We start from the raw sequence: 18,769 nt of genomic DNA, 5'->3' as shown, positions 1-18,769 counted from the left end.
TGAACCTTAGTTTAAACCTTCCCCATTCATATATGACGATTTTTTTTAAAACCAACCCGTTAATATATTTCATTGCAAATTTGTAACCCATTCCTACATTTCTCACTTATGAATTATACGACCTATGACATCTTTAATTAGATTGAAGAGTATTTACAGACACTTTACTAAAGGAAGATGAAAATATATGACCCATTGATATACTCAACATATAAAAAGCAACCCATTCCAGCGACATGTCTGCAAATATCTTCATACATGAAGAGACTCCCCGTGCTATGGAAACTATCTGCTATTTTATTCTCAACATAAATACGAAAGGCGATTGAAAATCAATTGCATTACGGTATCAACATTATTTTAAATGGCAAGTCTTCAATCTTGGCAGTATGTTATCACTTTTTATGTGTGAAAACAATAGTTTTTAAACTATGAAAATATCATTTACTGTACTCATCCATCTCCGCATTGAAAACTTTGCCCAATTGACAGACTGATTGACTACTTACAATCGCTTGTCGAAGTCTAGCTATCGTCAAATTTCAAATGTAACTGTTTTTACACATATATATATTTTTTCCAGTGGAATTGGTTTTAGCACTATGATTGTCACGAAACTACAGGAGCTATATTTTCACGTTGACCTCATCTTTCTTTTATATGAAATATATGGGGGAAACACGAGACAAACACAAATGTCTTCAAACTATCAATTATTGGTTTGTTGCCACGAATACTTGTTAAATGCTTTTTTTTCATTTCTATTTTTTTCCTCCGTCATTTGAATGCAAATTTAAATTCATTTATGGAACTTTTTGCACTTACAATTTTAAGCAACATTGTTGATCGTATTGTGCCATTTCATTTACCTGTGCAATATAAATGCACTATTATGGTAGCACAATACAAAGATTTGTTCATTCCCAATCAGACAACTTTAAACTGATGTAATTCATTTCATCCTTCTTTATATTTTATAGATGAGGTACCAACAGAAAGAAGAAAGATTAATCTTTCAAATTGTGATAATTTCATTATGACATAATTATTACATAATTAATTATTATGTAATTAGTTGCTATATTGTGATGTCCACACTTGAATGAATTTAGCGTCTTTGTTCTTTATAGCATCCCAAAATATTTTATAGATTCTTGTACAATACAGCTTGACCTCCAAAACAGTGTCTCAGATTTCCAAAAACATCAATAGAACAAATGTTATACCCAATTGAATTTAGTGGTCTCTTATGAATTGATGTTGCAAACTTCATTGAAGATTTATGAGAGAATGAAATACAATAGGAAAAATCTGAGACACAGTTATGGAGGTCAAACTGTGTTGTGCAAGAATCTATAAAATATTTTGGGATGCTATGAATAACAAAGAAGCTAAATTCATTCAAGTATGGACATCACAATATGGCAACTTATTAAATAACAATTAATTATGTAATAATTATGTCATAATGAAATTATCACAATTTGAAAGATTAATCCTTCTTTTTTCTTTTGGTACCTCATTTATAAAATTTAAAGAAAGATGAGTGGAATTACATCAGTTTAAAGGTGTCTGATTGGGGACGAAAAATCTTTGTATTGTGCTACCTTAAATCTGTCCAACGATAAGAAAAGTACATTGATTTTGAATTTCTATAGATACGAGACAAAATATGGAGAGAAGTGTTGTGCTGATTACAAATCCTATCCACATTGCTACCGTAAGTTATCAAACTTTATATATCATAATACAGGGATGATGTGTTGTTCCTTCCTTATAAATTAGTCATTGCTGTACACACGGATGCAAAGATGCCATTAGAAGGTGTAAGGATTTCATATCTTTGGATTTCGAGCGTTCCTTAAGGAAGTAAAGCGCACATCGGCCGCACCAAAATAAGTAGTTATTAGGTTATTATTTTGACCGTTATATCAAAGGGTCAACAGTCATATGTAGGTCCCGATTATATATGCAAAACCCTATTTTATTGTCATACACCTCATTCCGAATACCACATGTCAGTGCTGAAAAATTCTAAATTTTGGTCAGGAACAATGTTGAACAAGAAACAACACTACTAAATCATAATAAACATGTATCCGTTTTACGAAAGGGAGACATACATAACAATTAGTTTTTTTTTTATTATAGGATTAAACGCCTTTTTTTTGGTGTATAAACTCGACCAACTCACTCACAAAAAAATAAAATCCGAAGGATTTTTACATTTTTTACGTATGTGAGTGACTTGGTCCAGTTTATACACCAATACATTCCTTTATAACGGTGTTTATAATCCTTATAATTCTACTAAATTGGAGATAGGGAATGTATTTTTCAAACTCTAGAACACGTAAATTGTATGATTTTTATGTATGTCATTGAATAGGCCTGGCGCATAATTATGTTTGTTGGCTAAAGCAAAAATATGTATTCATTTAAATTTGCTATCTGATAAAAAAAAAACTGCAAACATTCTTATTATCATTCAAACGAATGTTTTTGAGTTAATTATATAATTTAACGATTAACGTGCAGTGAAAATAAATTTTGTTAACTTCGGTTTTATTATCGCCGCCATTTTGTTTAAATTGGTTACGAAAAGAAGTTCGGTCAACGTCGTCTATCGAAAGTAATCAACGTCAAGATCAACTACCGGAAATTCTCTCAACCAATTAATCAACGTATTTCCTAATATGCAAATCATATAAGACTTATTAAACTATATAGATATATGTAAATATCAAGAACAATATTTGAAAAACGGCAATTTGATACTGTTTATACATATTTGAAACACGTTTTAGAATCCTAAATTTTTATTCAAATAAAGATAAAGTTATTAGAATTCAACAGTGTTTGTTTTTATGAACTCTTAAAAATATACTTTTTGATACCCTACATAAACATGGGTAAACTACAGTTGCCTCAATTAATCAGTTCATTAGAGTATACTGATAAATCAAAAGCTTTATTTGTCAATGTACTATCTACACAAACTTTAAATTTTAGCGTCAAGCAGTGTTCCATCCGTAGAGTCCGCACTTATTGATGGACAAATATACCCGATACCGAACTTAGAGCCTACGCCTAGCCTTCAACCTGTTTTCAGGTGTGTCGTTGATGACACATGGTATGGAAACTATACTATGGATATTAAATGGTCTATTAATGGAGATGACATCATAACCTACACGAATGTATCGTTCACAGACATTAACGTAACAACAATTCTAAGGGACACTGATTGGATTGATACACATCAAATGAACATGGAGGTAAAATGAAAATATGAAATATGCATGGCCTTCGTTTACAACAATCATCTTTATCAATGTCAATTAAGGATACAATATATTTTTTGAAACATTGATGTAAAATTATACCTGATATCAAACTTTAATCCTTCCCCTAGTCTTATTCCTGTTTTAAATGTGTCGTTGATGACAAGTGCTATTGGTATTAAATGGACAATTGATGGAGATGATATCAACACAAGTGCAGGGGGTAGTACCTTTAGAGTAATTTCAGCTTCTGTTCAGAAGAAGCGATCAATCTTCGAAACAGTACAAAAAAAATCTTTTTATTGCGTTTGGTTATCTTTTATACAATAGCACATTGTATCAGGGTTAAGCGATTTTCCTGCACCGATTTTATGTTTCATGTCCTTTTAATTCAATTACAGGTTCAATGTGCTATAAAGGTAAATGATTCGGGAATGGATCCAGGACAATTCATCTTCAGTCCAGTGTTCAAAGCAGGAATTTACGTATGTTTTTAAAAACTTTAATTTATAAAAAGGTTATACCAAACATCAAATTTTGACATAATATTATTCTTTGACCCTTTGAAAAAATAAATCCAAATAAATGAACCATGCACTTTAAAACAAAAATTTCAATGGACAAACAATAATTATGATCATTGAGAAGCTTAATATTTCCTTAACAATAGGACATGATTATAACGTTCAGCTGATTTTTCCATAGTTATCTCTCTGTGGTGTTATGTACCACTTAACTTTCAATCATGCATTACCACACTACTTAGGGAACATTCTAAACTAAATGGTATTTGTTTTGCATCTTTATGGGAAACGATAAAAGATACATGTAGCGACATTCGAAGGAGACTAACTATCCAAAGAGCTGTGTGAGCAAAGTAATTTTTAAGGGATTTGAAAAAAATCTACCTATGATGGTTCACCATGAAAAAAAGAATTTCAGCCTTGCAGTTTATCCCTCTGTTCTGTTTCAATTATGTTTGAATTTGATATAAGTCGTCAGGCGGGATCATCTGACATATTTTTCTTAATCTTGATACCCACGTATAAAAGTGGCAAAGTGTGATTCAATTGTCGATAGTTTCACGACAAGAAACAAAAATATCTCACTTGGACTGGTAAGCAAGAAAGACCTTTGTGTTTAAATAATGAAGTTTGTTTAAGAAAGGTATACCATATTTACGTTATTTGATAGTTGTTTCTGTCAGACACCGGGTTTATATTTAAAAGTCCATAAACTGTGGCAAAAAAAACCCATCACGCTTCTTCCCAAATATTTTATCCAACAATAATTATGTTTTCATCTCAATTTAGCCTGAACGATTTGAATACACCGTTAAGGAAGGGGAGTCTATCGATATAAACTTTACAGCGACAGTACCAGTAGGTTGTATATCCTCAAACAATCTAGTACGTGCTCACTGCGATCAAAACTTTTACATATCTCAACCTGATTATGAAAAGAGCACAATTCAATGCTCGAACAATGATGGAAATAGGAATATAATCTTCAACAGTGAGTTTTGTGGCATACGAGTTAAAAGTTTGGATTGGGAACAGAATAACATTCTTCAAGTATATGGATTCATTGATGGTCTGTATAATTACCGAGATCGTTTGACATACATTCGAATATCAACGTCATCAACGTCGACCCCTAATGAAATCTGGAAAGATATAAAAGTTCCAGATATAAAAGTAAGTAAATGTATGTATGTTTAGCATTTTATTTAGTTTATCCTAAGAAATGAGAAGAGAACGTTTTAAAATAAATCTCAACTGAAAAGTTCAGACATAGGAAGTCTACATTCTTCAATTTTCTTTTTGAGTTGAAAACATATTTTTTTTTTAAAGTTTTTTAACAGAAAATAAACTCCAAGGTATTTTAAAAAAGGGGAAGTTAAAAACTAATGACAACAGTAGTATACCGCTTTTCAAAAGTAATAAATCGATTGAGAGAAAACAAATCCGGGTTACATGTACAAACTAAAACCGAGGGAAACACATCAAACATAAGAAAAAAACAAAGGAACAACAGGAACACGGAGGGGCAACAAAACAAAACCGCCAACATACATAGCAACGAACTATTTGATAACAACTGCCATTTTCCTGACTTGGTACAGGACATTTTACGACAAAATGGTGGGTTGAACTAGGTATATGGCTAGCCAAACCTCCCGCATGTATGGTATGGTAACAAATATCGCTTAAATGACAATACTACGTGAAAGAAATACAGCAAAAACAAATGCAAGAACACTCATCAAAGATAAACGCATAAGCAAATAATATAATAGTCGAAACAACATACAAACCGCAGAATGACAACGAACATCATCCATTAACGACAGACAGCACTTATGTAACGGATATGCAATCTTGAAATTCATACACTTATTTTCACAATACCAGTCCAAACAATTATCATGAAAATTACGGTATTGATGGTATTTTATAATTATTTGGACTACAGCAACACATTTTCCTATCGAAACTTCAACATAAATATCATAAATAAACACTTGAATGATGAATGTATAAAATACCGAATCATCCATCTGTGTTTATATTGTCGGCCAGAAGTGATGCACAATTAATACCCATTGGAATACTGACTGTCTGTTGAAATATCAATCCTCCAAACTGAACAAATATATTGTCGATTAAACCGTCTAATATTTTGATAATAGTAATTAGTATGACCCAGAACAAAAAAATTATATCTACGAGTTTCATTTTTATAGAAAAGCTCTGTATAATGAAATGATGAAGTCGACCATTCAATTAAGCATCGGGAAACGTAATGTAAAATACTGTAGAATTAATAGTAGCCAACACTTTAGAATGATGTTTAGTCGAACATCTTGATGATACAGCTATGTAGGTAGATTAGATTTCGTTTTCTTTGATGTTAATACCAAATAAAAGAAGGACAGATTTGTGATTTTGTAAAATTTCATCCTTCATAAATAATGTTAAAGAATATGTATGATTACCAGTTGTGCTGTTTATTCCAAGCTCTTTTGTGAGACATTGTATTTTTACATACGAAGACAATATTGTTGGAGGCTTTATCCGCCGGAACAACGACATATTTTTGTTTAAAACAGGATAAAGCATCCACAACCTCTGGGTTCTTGAATGGGTTAGAAACAACAGTTAACAACTGACAAAATCAAACGTTTTCAACCAACAGAAGGAGTGAAAACCAACTTTCATAGACCTGACTAGGAACAGGAATTTTCCGAGGAAATGAAGATGATATTCAATTAATAACTGATGAACGTTCTTATGTATACCTTACCCAAATTATTTTTGTAGGTGAAGGTCTTGGACAAAGATGTAGTTTTAAAGAATAGAATTTGCCAGTCATTTAATGATCCACATATAAGGACGTATGACGGCCAATATTACCATTATATGGAAGTTGGAGAATTCGTTATGTATCGTAACAACAAAGGACCATATTGGGTACACAAACTTAAATGCTTGTTAAACATTTTATGGCAATAATTTAAGAGATAATTTTATTTCTAAAATCATTTTGTGATTTCTGAGTAGTTCTATTTCATACAAGTGAAACTAATAATTCATTTTTTCTTTATTTTGAAACTAATATGTTAGTATCTTAATGTGTAAACCATACAATTTAATAATTGAACAATGTTTTTCGGAAAGACAATTATACTAATTAATTAATGAAAAAAAGCGAAATAAAGAAAAATATTCAAGAACATATGCACAAATACATTTAACAAACATTGTTTTTATTTTCGTTAGACTCATTTAAACTCACTGTAATGAAAATATTCATATCTTTTGACACACATTGCAAGTTGTTAAAATCAATCGAAATAAAACCTTTATAGATTGCATTTAAAATTTAAAAAGATCAGTAATTTCAGTGGATCATTTATGTTTGAAGTATCATTTTATTGTCTCTCTATAAATTTATATCCGCGCATTTAAGTAACAACCCTTACATTCTTTTATTTCAAAAATGTTCTTGTTTTAGGTTCATGCTTTATTCACAAATTGTGGATTCGGATGGGCAGGTTCTTCATGTCATTGTGGGATAGCTATAAGAAGTCGAAACTCATTGTTCATTTTGCGAACTTGCCAGAGTATCTCAAGAACTCAAAAACATTTACTGAGTCAACCGATTACTCTATTACGACGCTGTGATGATTCAGATATAATTATAGAGCAGACAGGATACAAATATAAAGTAAGTTCCGAACTTGCTTTTCCATCTTGTTGTTGATATAAACAATTTATTCCGTAAAATTAATTATACCTTGTAATGCAATATATTACTAAATTGATTTAGAAAATAATGATATTGTTCCATTCTGTTTAAAAAATGCTGATATAATCAGTTTTTAAATCGATTAATTAAATTAATTACAAGTCAGAATATAGTGAAAGTATGGAACACATATGAATGTAAAAATCTTATTTATGAAACTACAGATAATGTATTAAACTAATAATTATTCCCACAAGGTAACCCTGCCTACAGGAACACAGATACTATTTACAATATCATCACGGTCAAAGTTTATTACTGGGATATCAATTAAACCCTCAATCCCCGACTTAGAAGAGGCAAAAGGTTTGTGTGGATTTCCGAACAAAGTTAAAAACCCCAGTGATGACTTCATGCACCGGACAGAGGGTGTAGTGAGCAGCTACAAGGAATTTGCAGATTCGTGGAGGTAAATACAGAATATTCAAATAAAAGCATTTACAAAGTATAGTATTTTTTATATCTAAAAGATAATTATAGATATCATAAAAGTTGTGAATAACCCAAACTCAGACACACTTTGTTGTATTATATTTACTACTTATAAACATTTTTATGTACAAACGTTACCGTTTACAGCTTGCCAAGCTTTATAGACGTTTGTACAATGTAAGAGGCTTTATGTGGAAATCAACATACATATTTCGGTTAACCTGTGTCGTATGGTTGAAAGCTAAACGACATTTATTTCACCTTTCCTTTTATGAATACAAATTAGACCGTTGGTTTTCCCGCTTGAATGGTTTTACACTAGTAATTTTGGGGCCCTTTATAGCTTGTTGTTCGATGTGAGCCAAGGCTCCGTGTTGAAGGCCGTACATTGACCTATAATGGTTTACTTTTTTAAAATTGTTATTTGGATGGAGAGTTGTGTCATTGGCACTCACACCACATTTTCCTATATCTAAATATATTATTATTTGCATTTCATTGAAATTTACGAGGAAGCAATTGAACCAAGAGTTCCAAGTAGTGTAGTCGAAGTCATACCTTCGAACATTCGGCTGCCACATCTTATTTAGAATCTGCCTACCCTTCCGATGCACCTGATATTACCCCCTGTATTCGGATGGTTTGTGTTGCTTCGACTTAAGTTTTCTATGTTGTATTTTGTGAACAGTTGTATGTCTTTCCGTCGTTTTTCATTTTTCCAATGCTTTTGAGTTTGTTTTGGGCTGATGAGTTTGAATATCCATTTTGTATCGTTCTCAACTCTTTATCATTAAAAGTACTTGATGTAATTTGAACGAAAAAGAAAAATTAAAATCATTTGTATTTGAAATTTTAACGGGTACTATATGATTTGATACTTTATAGATTTAATTGGAACATCATTGTACAATCTAAAGAAAAGATATTCATAAAATTGCATACTGTACTTGTACTTTTTTCGCGGGTACTTATTTTCGGGAATTGTGTATTTCAAACACGTTCGGGGGTATTTATTTTCGCGATTTTATGATTATTGCCTTTCAGTTGAATGTTTTGATTTGGATTCGCGTGTATTTATTTCACGATAATAAACCAACCGCGAAATTCGTGAAAATAAATACACCGCGAAAATAAGTACAATTACAGTATATAAAACGAAATAATGATTGTGTTAAAAGTATTAGTAATGGAAATCGAATATATTTCTTTTTGAAGAATCGATGACAAGATGAACGATGAACAACTCTTCGTTGAGGAACCAACATTCTTATCAGAAGACATAAGCGTGGAGGTTCACAACAAAACAGCTTTAGCCCACTATTGTGTGTGCGATCAAGAAGCTTCAAGCACCGTGCCACTAGACGACTTCAATACTCTACACTGTAATCTAACTGAAGTTACAGACTACTGCATAGAAAACTCCCAGTCATCAACAGGCAGCCTATCTTCATTCTACACTGGTTGTAAAGACAATGACAAGACACGAAAAAGACGATCCCTCATAACAAACTCTCCTAGTTCACTAGAAGGTGATGATGATTTTGAATTCCAACCTTTGACTTATGAGAATGATGTATACAGCGAAGAAGTCTCGGTATGTATTTTTTCAATCGGTATCATTCATGTAAAAATGAAATGCTGTATTAATTATAACAGAGGATGAATGGGACGATTCATTTAATATTTGCACATAGTACATATGATTTTTGAGTAATATAAGCTATTTAATTATAAAAAGTTATGCTCAGCTACATGATATTGATGACTGTTTAATTATACATATCATCAAACATTTCTAATGAAGGCAAATAAAAAAGAACAAAACACGTTTTTCTACCTTTTACTTTGGATTATTTTCAATAGGTACCAGATAGCTTCAGAAACGGCTGGACAGAAGAAAGTGCTCGGCAGTCCTGTTTAGAAAGTATACGCCATGCCGTGCCTTCTAATTTATACAGCGATTTTGGAGATTTATCAGAGGAGTTTTTCGTTCAGACATGTACTATGGATATAAAGGTAGAATGAAAAATTAAATTATTCTATTAATAAATCATAAATAAAAATAGTATACGTCAGGTTATAGTTTACATGCAAAATTCTAGAATGAGGAAGATGGAAGTTTTGAGATTCCAAGTCTATTTATAAAATAATACTTGTGATAAAACAAAAGCGAACTAAATAGAGTGGAATTCAAAACAAAATTGCGACGCATTTATTTTATTTTTTTTGGGGGGGGGGAGGAGTGAAGTTAAACTGGGTTTTGCTCATGGTTTTATTTTGTTTCGTTCTCAGAGGACAACAAAAATAAAGTTTAACTAGACAATTCAAGAGAAAAAGAGTTATATTTAGATTTTCCCCTCACCCTTTGTAGCTCAATTAAAAGATTAACAAAGAGGACATAGATAAACGTAAAATTGTAAAATTAAAGAAAAAACATTTGAATATAGTACCTATAAAAAGACTTTCAAAACAGAAGTACAAGGGACACAAAAATAATCAATGATGTAAATTGTTAAGAGAATTTTCTTTATAGTTAGTTGGCGATATGACTTTTCTTGCTGACACCATTGATGCTATGGTGACCAGTATTATTATAGAAGCAGTACGTAACGAATCTTTGTACATCGAAGAGACTGCATTAGGAAACGAGACAATATTAACTTATATTACAAGTCTTCTTTGCCCAAGCAACTGCAACAATAATGGCAACTGTACTTCAGGTGCGTATGATTTTCTTTTACTTTCCTGATCCCAAAGGGTTGAGTGGGGTTTAGAAATTCACATCTCCCACCTTAAGTCTTCCTTGCAAAAGTGGCGCCACAATCAATCAATCAAGTATAACTGCTTTCTTGTGTATGTGTACAACTGATTTCTGACGTCATGAAATATTTGAACTTGATTGGAAGTGAGGGTATTCCAGTGAATTGTTACTCAGGCAAATACAAATCGGTGATTACTGTCATTCCGTGATCTCACACTGGAAAAGAAGAGCGCGGTATTGTAATTACGACAACTTGAACATATTCGTGGTGTTATGTGACCAAGATATTCCATAACAACAACTAGCTAACTCGTGATTATGTTCATAAACTTTTGAAAGGATGACTTACACTTTGAACCCTAGTTGTTAGCAGCAATCTTGGCATGACACAAGACATAGTCTCTGACTTTGTATACCGCTTCGGTGTCCTCACGATCGCATGCTCACATGGAATGCAAGAGGTCAGACCAAAGACTTGACAACTGGTATATGCTGCATTAAAGGGATCAAGCAATGACTGTCAAATCGGAGTAGAAGTTATGTGTCCGAATAGATCGACAATAATCTCCATTCGAACTAATACTTTGCTATCAGCATAAAATACGACTTCAAAGCTGGCTAATATTTCAAATATATCTCACTCATAATGTTTTGTCCTGATATTCTTGATGGATTGGTGTTAAACATCAAGAATTATTATATTTAAACTATTCATCAATCAAACCTTGTGTTTAATTCCTCGTGAATTTTTTACTGTTTATTTAATTTACATGTGCTTTATACGTCGCTCGTGCGAGTTCTGGAATTTATCAAGCGTATTGTGTGTTTTGTCCACAGTAACATGGTTTAAAACGTTTGTCTAAAGGTAAAACATGGACTTTTCTGGCTACCGAATTGATTGTATTGTTTTCTGCTGGCAATACATATTAAGTGATGTTTTTGTTTCATGTCATACTAGTAAACAATATCGTGGCCATCAGTGACTTCTTGAAAATGTTTGCTTGAATTTTGGAGAAAACTTTATCCAAATTTACTTGGAAATTCTTAACATTCCTTAAGCCGTATCACATTTTACAATCACATACGACTACACATATACATATCTGTCTTCACTAAATACCATCACTTTGAATGGGGGTTATAAGGTCATAACAACACCAAATTACTATATGTCCCACTTGGTCATTAGTATGGTGTGAATAAGTAAACAAACTAATAACAATTAAACGTATCTAAAAAGTACCTATTACGAAATAACACAAAAGTGATGAAAGATGCATTAAAACATCAATCATTCAAATCAATCATTTTTTTTTTTAAGTTTTTGGTATTGTTACAGGCGTTTGCATTTGCAGAGATGGCTACATGGGTAGCGACTGCTCAAGGCAGACATCTGTGCCACCATCTGGTGTCAGCATACAGTACAATGGTATTTGTTCGAGCAAAACACGATCCTGTGTGAAATCAAATGTTTATGGCGATTTCCAGTCAACTAAAATTTGGTATAAACGAAGGAGTTTTCAGGTTAAGTAATTAATGTCTTTGATAATGGGTTCTAACGTATTTAACAAAAGTATGCTCGTGTTTTACTTCTACAGAAATGACAATATATATATATATCATAATGTACTACCAATGTTTGAATAGTAGTAAGGGCTAATATGTCCTATTGTTCATCATATGTCGAACTTCCGCTATACTATACTTTGTCTTAGTTTAACTGTAATATATTGTTTTTCATCTGTTAACCAATTAGCCAATTCGGTCATATCTTTTTCGGGGGTTCATTTTTTTTCTCAATATTTATTCACAAACGTCTAATCGACATTAACAATATTAATAATCCTGTTTTGTGCACACATCATTCTCAATATTATGGAATTTAAAGCAACTGGCATACAAGTGAAAGGTTTAGCTAGCTATAAAACCAGGTTAAATCCACCATTTTCTACATTAGAAAATGTATGTACAAAGTCAGGAATATGACAGTTGTTATCCCTTCGTTTGATATGTTTGATCTTTTGATTAAGTCATTTGATTTAAGACTTTCCGTTTTTTCCCGGCGTTCGGTACTTTTTTATTTTACCATTTACTTATGTGAGTAATTCTGATATTCATATAAAATTGGAAGAAAAACATTATTATCCAAAAGCAACATGTATATCTCTATAGGACGTAAATCGTATCTGGAGTTCGAATATCAATCTGAGGTAAGAGTATATATAAATATCAGATGTCAATGTTTAAACAGACACCAATGAATGTTAAATTAATTGAAGCCAGTCGTATCGACAGGAAACGTATCTCTTGCTATACAGGGATCATCACCGTCCTCGATTGAAATTTAGAGAGAATCTAATAATTCCTATTCACCTAAATTATTGAACCGTGATTATTAAATCTTTTTTTTTAAAGAAGAACAAAACATTAGACATTCAACTGAAAAACTAACGAACAGTTACCCCACCGATTTACTTATAATTGTTATTTATGAATTATTTATGAATATGTTATTGAGTGAAGAATAGAGCCGTGATGATGCCTACATTTATTGATTCTTACTTTAAAGACTTCCATTTTGCTAATTTTATAGATCAGCCCCGATTGAGCACTGGACTGAGTTGTGCAACATGATCTTTAAAAGTCAAATGTATTGCCATCGTTTCAACAACTACAAATTCTTAAGAATTTAGATAATACTGAAAGTTCTCACCCTCAGAAATTCGATTAATGGTATAATATGGTGATCCATTTCAAACCAATCACATAAAAAAAACAGAAATTCGACCAGGAGCGAGATCATTACTTAACTAAAAATCATATATTGCTCAAGGGTTTCATAGCAATTGGCGCAAGGCGTTCCTTTGTGTAAGTTTTTCAAATCATTTATTTCTGATACAATGTTATATTTGTAGATTCTGCAAACCTCCATTCTGTACACATCTGAATTCGAAATACTCAAAGCTGAGTTTAGAAACGTTTTCATGGTGACTGTTGAACTGCAATCATCAAGACGTAAAAGATCTACTCAGTCGACAACTACTCCAGAAGGATACGAAATAAGCTTATCAAACGACGGAATCCACTTTGGAGAAAATTTCAGCATAATCATATACGATGAAGATTGCTATTCGTGTAATTCCACATCGGTTTCGTGTATTGTTTCGGTAAGATATTTTGTATAAAGGGTCACATTGCATCTTCCCTACAAAATTTTGCCTTTAGAACCATTCAATAACGGCAAAACGTCATAAGTCTATACGGACTGTAAACAAGGTTTCATAAAAGGAAAACTGCTGATAACGCCCATGGGAACCTTATTTATTTTTAAAAGCATTATGTCCAAATGTACATGTATATAACTACTCTTTTTGCTGACAAAGGGAATAAAAGACTAAACAGATTAAACTTATAACCCTAAAGCATCATGAAATTTCCAGTTTATTTATATTTGTATTATTTAACCTGTAGGTCATCATAATATTCGCTCATATTCACGAAAGGTTTACATTGAACTGTACTGTCGATGTTTATTCATGCCTATTTTATGTATTTTCCGGATATTTTCATTACCACAAACGAATATATATGAAGACACTGGCATAGCTACCGAAATCGTGAACGCAATAATGTAATGAATAAAACAATATTGAAATAAAAACTAGAGTTATCTCTCTTGACACAAAAAGTAAAATAAAAAAAATACCGAACTCCGAGGAAAATTCAAAACGGAAGGCTTAATCAAAAGCTCAAACACATCAAACGAATAGATAACAGCTGTCATATTCCTGAGTTGGTACAGGCATGTGTTATGTAGAAATAAACTCATCATCGATACCAGGACTGAAATTTTGTATTTGCACCAAACGCACATTTCGTCTACAAAAGACTAATCAGTGACGCTCGAATCAAAATAGTTAAAAAAAAACAAATAAAGTACGAAGTTGAAGAGCATTGAGGACCACAAATGGTGGATTAAACCTGGTTTTATAGCCAGCTTAACCTCTCACTTGTGTGACAGTTCCATTAAATTCCATTATATTGACAAAGATTGGTGAACAAAACAAACAGATACAATAGGTAAAAAATGTCAAAAATTGGGGCACAGTAGTCAACATTGTATTATAATCCCAATCACTATAAAAACAAAAAAATATGTAACAAAGAAACACAAAAAGGCATATAGACAAAGCACATTAGCAAAATGAAAGACAAGAAAACAACAATTTACCATAGCGCAATAACACAATGACGGCATTTAAGTACAGAGACGCAACGTCAGATATTGCTACCATTTAGTGTAACAGAAAAATGAATCTAAATTGGAAACAATCACTATCTAATTCTTTCTGCTTTCTTTTTTGGGTAAATGCAAAGTATAACACACAAGTATAAATGCAGTGAGAATCCAATCCAATATGATTTTATAATTAACATAGGATATTCAGTTTTGCTGCTAGTAATTATGCGTTTTTGGAGGAATATTGCTGCATAATTTATTCAACCCGAGTATGATTTTATTCAAGCAGTGACATACAATAGCTTATAGTTATGATACGGAGCTTTCCTTACTTTTTGATCGTCTTATAGATGTGTATTTTTGTAATGTGTGCATCATTTCGTTTTGTTGAAAGCAGGACATTTATATTTAGTGGAGAAAGGAAAACGCGAATGCAGTTCATGCCGTCCCTAGCTTATTACGCTTGTGACGACGTCAAATTATGATAACGAAGAAATTTGCAAGACATTTTCATTAATCCGGGTTTTTTTTTATAGATAACCCTGTAATCTTAATGCTATTTTGGTGTACCAACTTCAACTTTTAAAGTACTTTTTATTGGTATAGTTATCAAAGCCGAAAAATAATCTTCACGAAATCAAATCATTGTTTTTTTGGCCGTAAAAGTTTTGTGACGGCATGAAAGTTTAACTCGGACATTTCCGCAAGACATTACAAACCTATTGTTTGAAGTGAATAAGTAGATCTATTTATTTTTAATTCGAATTTTAGGAGCTTACACTAAGTACAAAACCATCGTTCTTACAATTTAATGATCTATATTAAAAAAAAAAATTTGAACTGAAATGTTTCAAGTTTCCAACTTAAATTTCCGATGGGATAATTCCGTACATCATATTCTTTTGATAATATGTATGCAAATTTTAAATGGAGACAGCCATGTTAACCAATACTGAAATATATCACGTCACAAAATGTTCATGCACAATTTCGAAGAGTTGCGTGAACATTTCGCGAGTTGTTCGAGTTTTATGTTTCGAGTTTGTTACATGGGAAAACGCTAAGTAAACGTTTTTTCGGATAATCTGTGTCTTCCTAAGTCTATGAATATAATATGTTTATTCTTTCTCTATCATAATGGGAAAATTTAAGAATCAATCTTTATTTTCATGTAGAAATTGAAATATTTATTTCAGCATTTCTATAAAAAAAAAAAATCCCGTCAAATATTTACTTAACGCTATTTTTCGTGGTAGTAGCAATATCTAACCTTGCGTCATAGCCACGTCATATGTAACAAAGAAACACAAAAAGGCATATAAACCAACATTATTGCTTATATTTTCAGGAGAGTTGTCAAGCAACAGGAGACAGTCATAATGGTAAGTATAAAAGGTTGCGAACATATAAAACAACAGAATAAACTATACTATCCGGTTGTTTATCTAGGTGCCGTTTATCATAGTTGACTTTAAAGCTCACCATAGATACCAGAATTATAATTTAGTTGTTTCTTTGACATTCGACAACGTACAATATTTTAGCTGGAAATAAAATTTTGACAATAAAAAAAACATCAACAAAGTGATACTTTTAAAAATGACATTGACACTAGAAATCTCAACTTATATCTGTTTTTTTTTATTCAAATCTAACTCTGTTTATTCCGACATCTAATAAAGTTTTAAAAAAAAATCTAAGTTAGTATTTACATAATTACAATACAGGTATTACTTTCAATGCAATTTACTCGATTTTGATATTTGAAGGATATCTTTACTTTACAGATGAGGTAAACATTGGGACAATCGGAATTTCGGTGGGCATTGTACTAGCAGTGGCTGTTATTGTAGCTGTAATTGTTCTTTACAAATGCAAATCTACAGAGTAAGTAAATTGGAAAGTAGTCATATATTAATATGTAAACAAAACCTACAAATATCTGCTCAATATAGATGACATATAGCTATGCTTTCCTATGATAAAGATGCATTATAAAATGAGAGAATTTATTATCATTAATTTAAAGAAGTGTAGATATCGTGTAGTAAAAGGAAAATTCACAGCCAGCGGCAGGCTGACAATCAAACATTTATATCAGTATTTGTCTCCCCAAGTTTTCTGTTTTGTTTCCAACGGTTCATAGTTATAACAAAGATACTATGATATTTATTATATGAAAACGTTATAACTAACAAAATAATGTAGACCAGATTGCCTATACATGGAAGGAGATCGCCCTCAGAGCAAGAATGCAACAATAATGAATATACTTTTTCTCTCGGGTTTTCTGTGTATTTTCGGAAACGTTGTTATAATCATTTTTAAACTTTTAAAATTTTATTGTCGCTTGATATATTTTTATGGGGAAATAAATTAGAAAAATCAATTAGATAAAAGAAATGAAGATAAAAACGTTTCCCGCCAAAATTCTATTTGGCAAATGGATAAGATTATTTTACACGCGGAGTGTATTCTAGTGGGAACAGAAATGAGTGTTGCCTAAAATATTTTACTTATTATATACTTATTATGGTAAATATCTTACATCAATTTTAAGATTATAACTTATGCTGAAATAGTGATTATTTTGTTACCCAGGAAGAAAATTCATATAAATTCAACATCTGAATGTAAAACGGTTACTTTTACCGATTTGGAGACATTTGATGATGCTGAAAGCAGATCTAGAACACCAGTTGATTTGTTTCTAGTAAAACAGAAGTGATATGATTATACAGATTACTACACTGCATAAATTATTCGACATAGATATTTCTATCCGTCCAGTTATTATTTTAGTTCGTGTTGCATGATATATGTTCTTATTTTTTGCTGGTTGATTGTTTTCTTTGGACTCATATTTATTACTAAAATGTTGTTAATATTTTTTATATTTTTGCTCAAACCTAATTTTACCAATAACTTACGAAATACATGTTTTTGTATGATTGATGTATTATTATTGTTCGTTTACCACATTATCAAAACTCTCAGCATTTGGCTTTCTATTGAGTTTTCATAAATAAATACATTTAATTTCATCTTTTATAACAACAATCTACAATACAGTACATCAGGCAACAAAACACAACTGTTATTAAAACAATTCATGTACATACCAGATACATGAAAGGTAAAATCACAAAAATACTGAACTTAGAGGAAAATCAATTCGGAAAGTCCATAATCACATGGCAAAATCAAATAACAAAACGCATCAAAAAACGAATGGACAAGAACTGTTATATTCCTGACTTGGTACAGGCAGTTTCAAATGTAGAAAATGGTGGATTAAACCTGCGCATAAAAATATATTTTTTGGTGCTTATATCATGTTTATGATTGAGGTGACATTATTGTTGCTAGTCGGGCAGTATGAGACAAACACCCGGTTATGTAATGTATGTTAAACAATCCATCAACACCATCACAAGTAAATAAATCGGGGCCCTATATCAAAAAGTCATTAGAACTGAGGACAGGGTACACTGGGCTATTTACTATAAATGAATTATTGTGTATATATATATATATATATATATATATATATGTGTGTGAATTAAACTTATATTGTTTACTTATTTTGTATGTCACAGACTTAGTGTTTAAAGTTTAAATGGCAATAAATATTTGAATTTGAGTTAATATATACATTGTATGTAGCTTTGTTCTTTCAAAATTTTCAATGTTGAAATTATTTTGATTTTCTTTACTCACTTTCTTGTTAAGAATGCAGCA

At 31.6% G+C, this 18,769-nt stretch overlaps 1 protein-coding gene across 1 annotated transcript in view; it reads left to right on the top strand.

The window, feature by feature from the left end:
* The window catches only part of LOC139520085 (von Willebrand factor D and EGF domain-containing protein-like), a 35,182-nt gene extending 16,506 nt beyond the window's left edge, over positions 1-18,676 (top strand). The window contains exons 4-18 of the mRNA XM_071312509.1: positions 1,659-1,720; positions 3,013-3,278; positions 3,686-3,769; positions 4,598-4,981; positions 6,608-6,757; positions 7,302-7,514; positions 7,793-8,004; positions 9,243-9,621; positions 9,891-10,043; positions 10,561-10,747; positions 12,128-12,312; positions 13,704-13,955; positions 16,377-16,410; positions 16,816-16,915; positions 17,630-18,676. Of these exons, the coding sequence (XP_071168610.1) occupies positions 1,659-1,720; positions 3,013-3,278; positions 3,686-3,769; positions 4,598-4,981; positions 6,608-6,757; positions 7,302-7,514; positions 7,793-8,004; positions 9,243-9,621; positions 9,891-10,043; positions 10,561-10,747; positions 12,128-12,312; positions 13,704-13,955; positions 16,377-16,410; positions 16,816-16,915; positions 17,630-17,756 (2,788 nt within the window). The 3' untranslated portion in view covers positions 17,757-18,676. The remainder of the gene's footprint in view (positions 1-1,658; positions 1,721-3,012; positions 3,279-3,685; positions 3,770-4,597; positions 4,982-6,607; positions 6,758-7,301; positions 7,515-7,792; positions 8,005-9,242; positions 9,622-9,890; positions 10,044-10,560; positions 10,748-12,127; positions 12,313-13,703; positions 13,956-16,376; positions 16,411-16,815; positions 16,916-17,629) is intronic.
* Positions 18,677-18,769: the final 93 nt, after the last annotated feature.

Source organism: Mytilus edulis, chromosome 4 (assembly GCF_963676685.1).
Source record: "Mytilus edulis chromosome 4, xbMytEdul2.2, whole genome shotgun sequence".
In the NCBI taxonomy this organism is placed as follows: Eukaryota; Metazoa; Mollusca; class Bivalvia; order Mytilida; family Mytilidae; genus Mytilus; species Mytilus edulis.
Note: the sequence above shows the minus strand (reverse complement) of the source record. Positions and strands in the feature narration are given on the sequence as shown.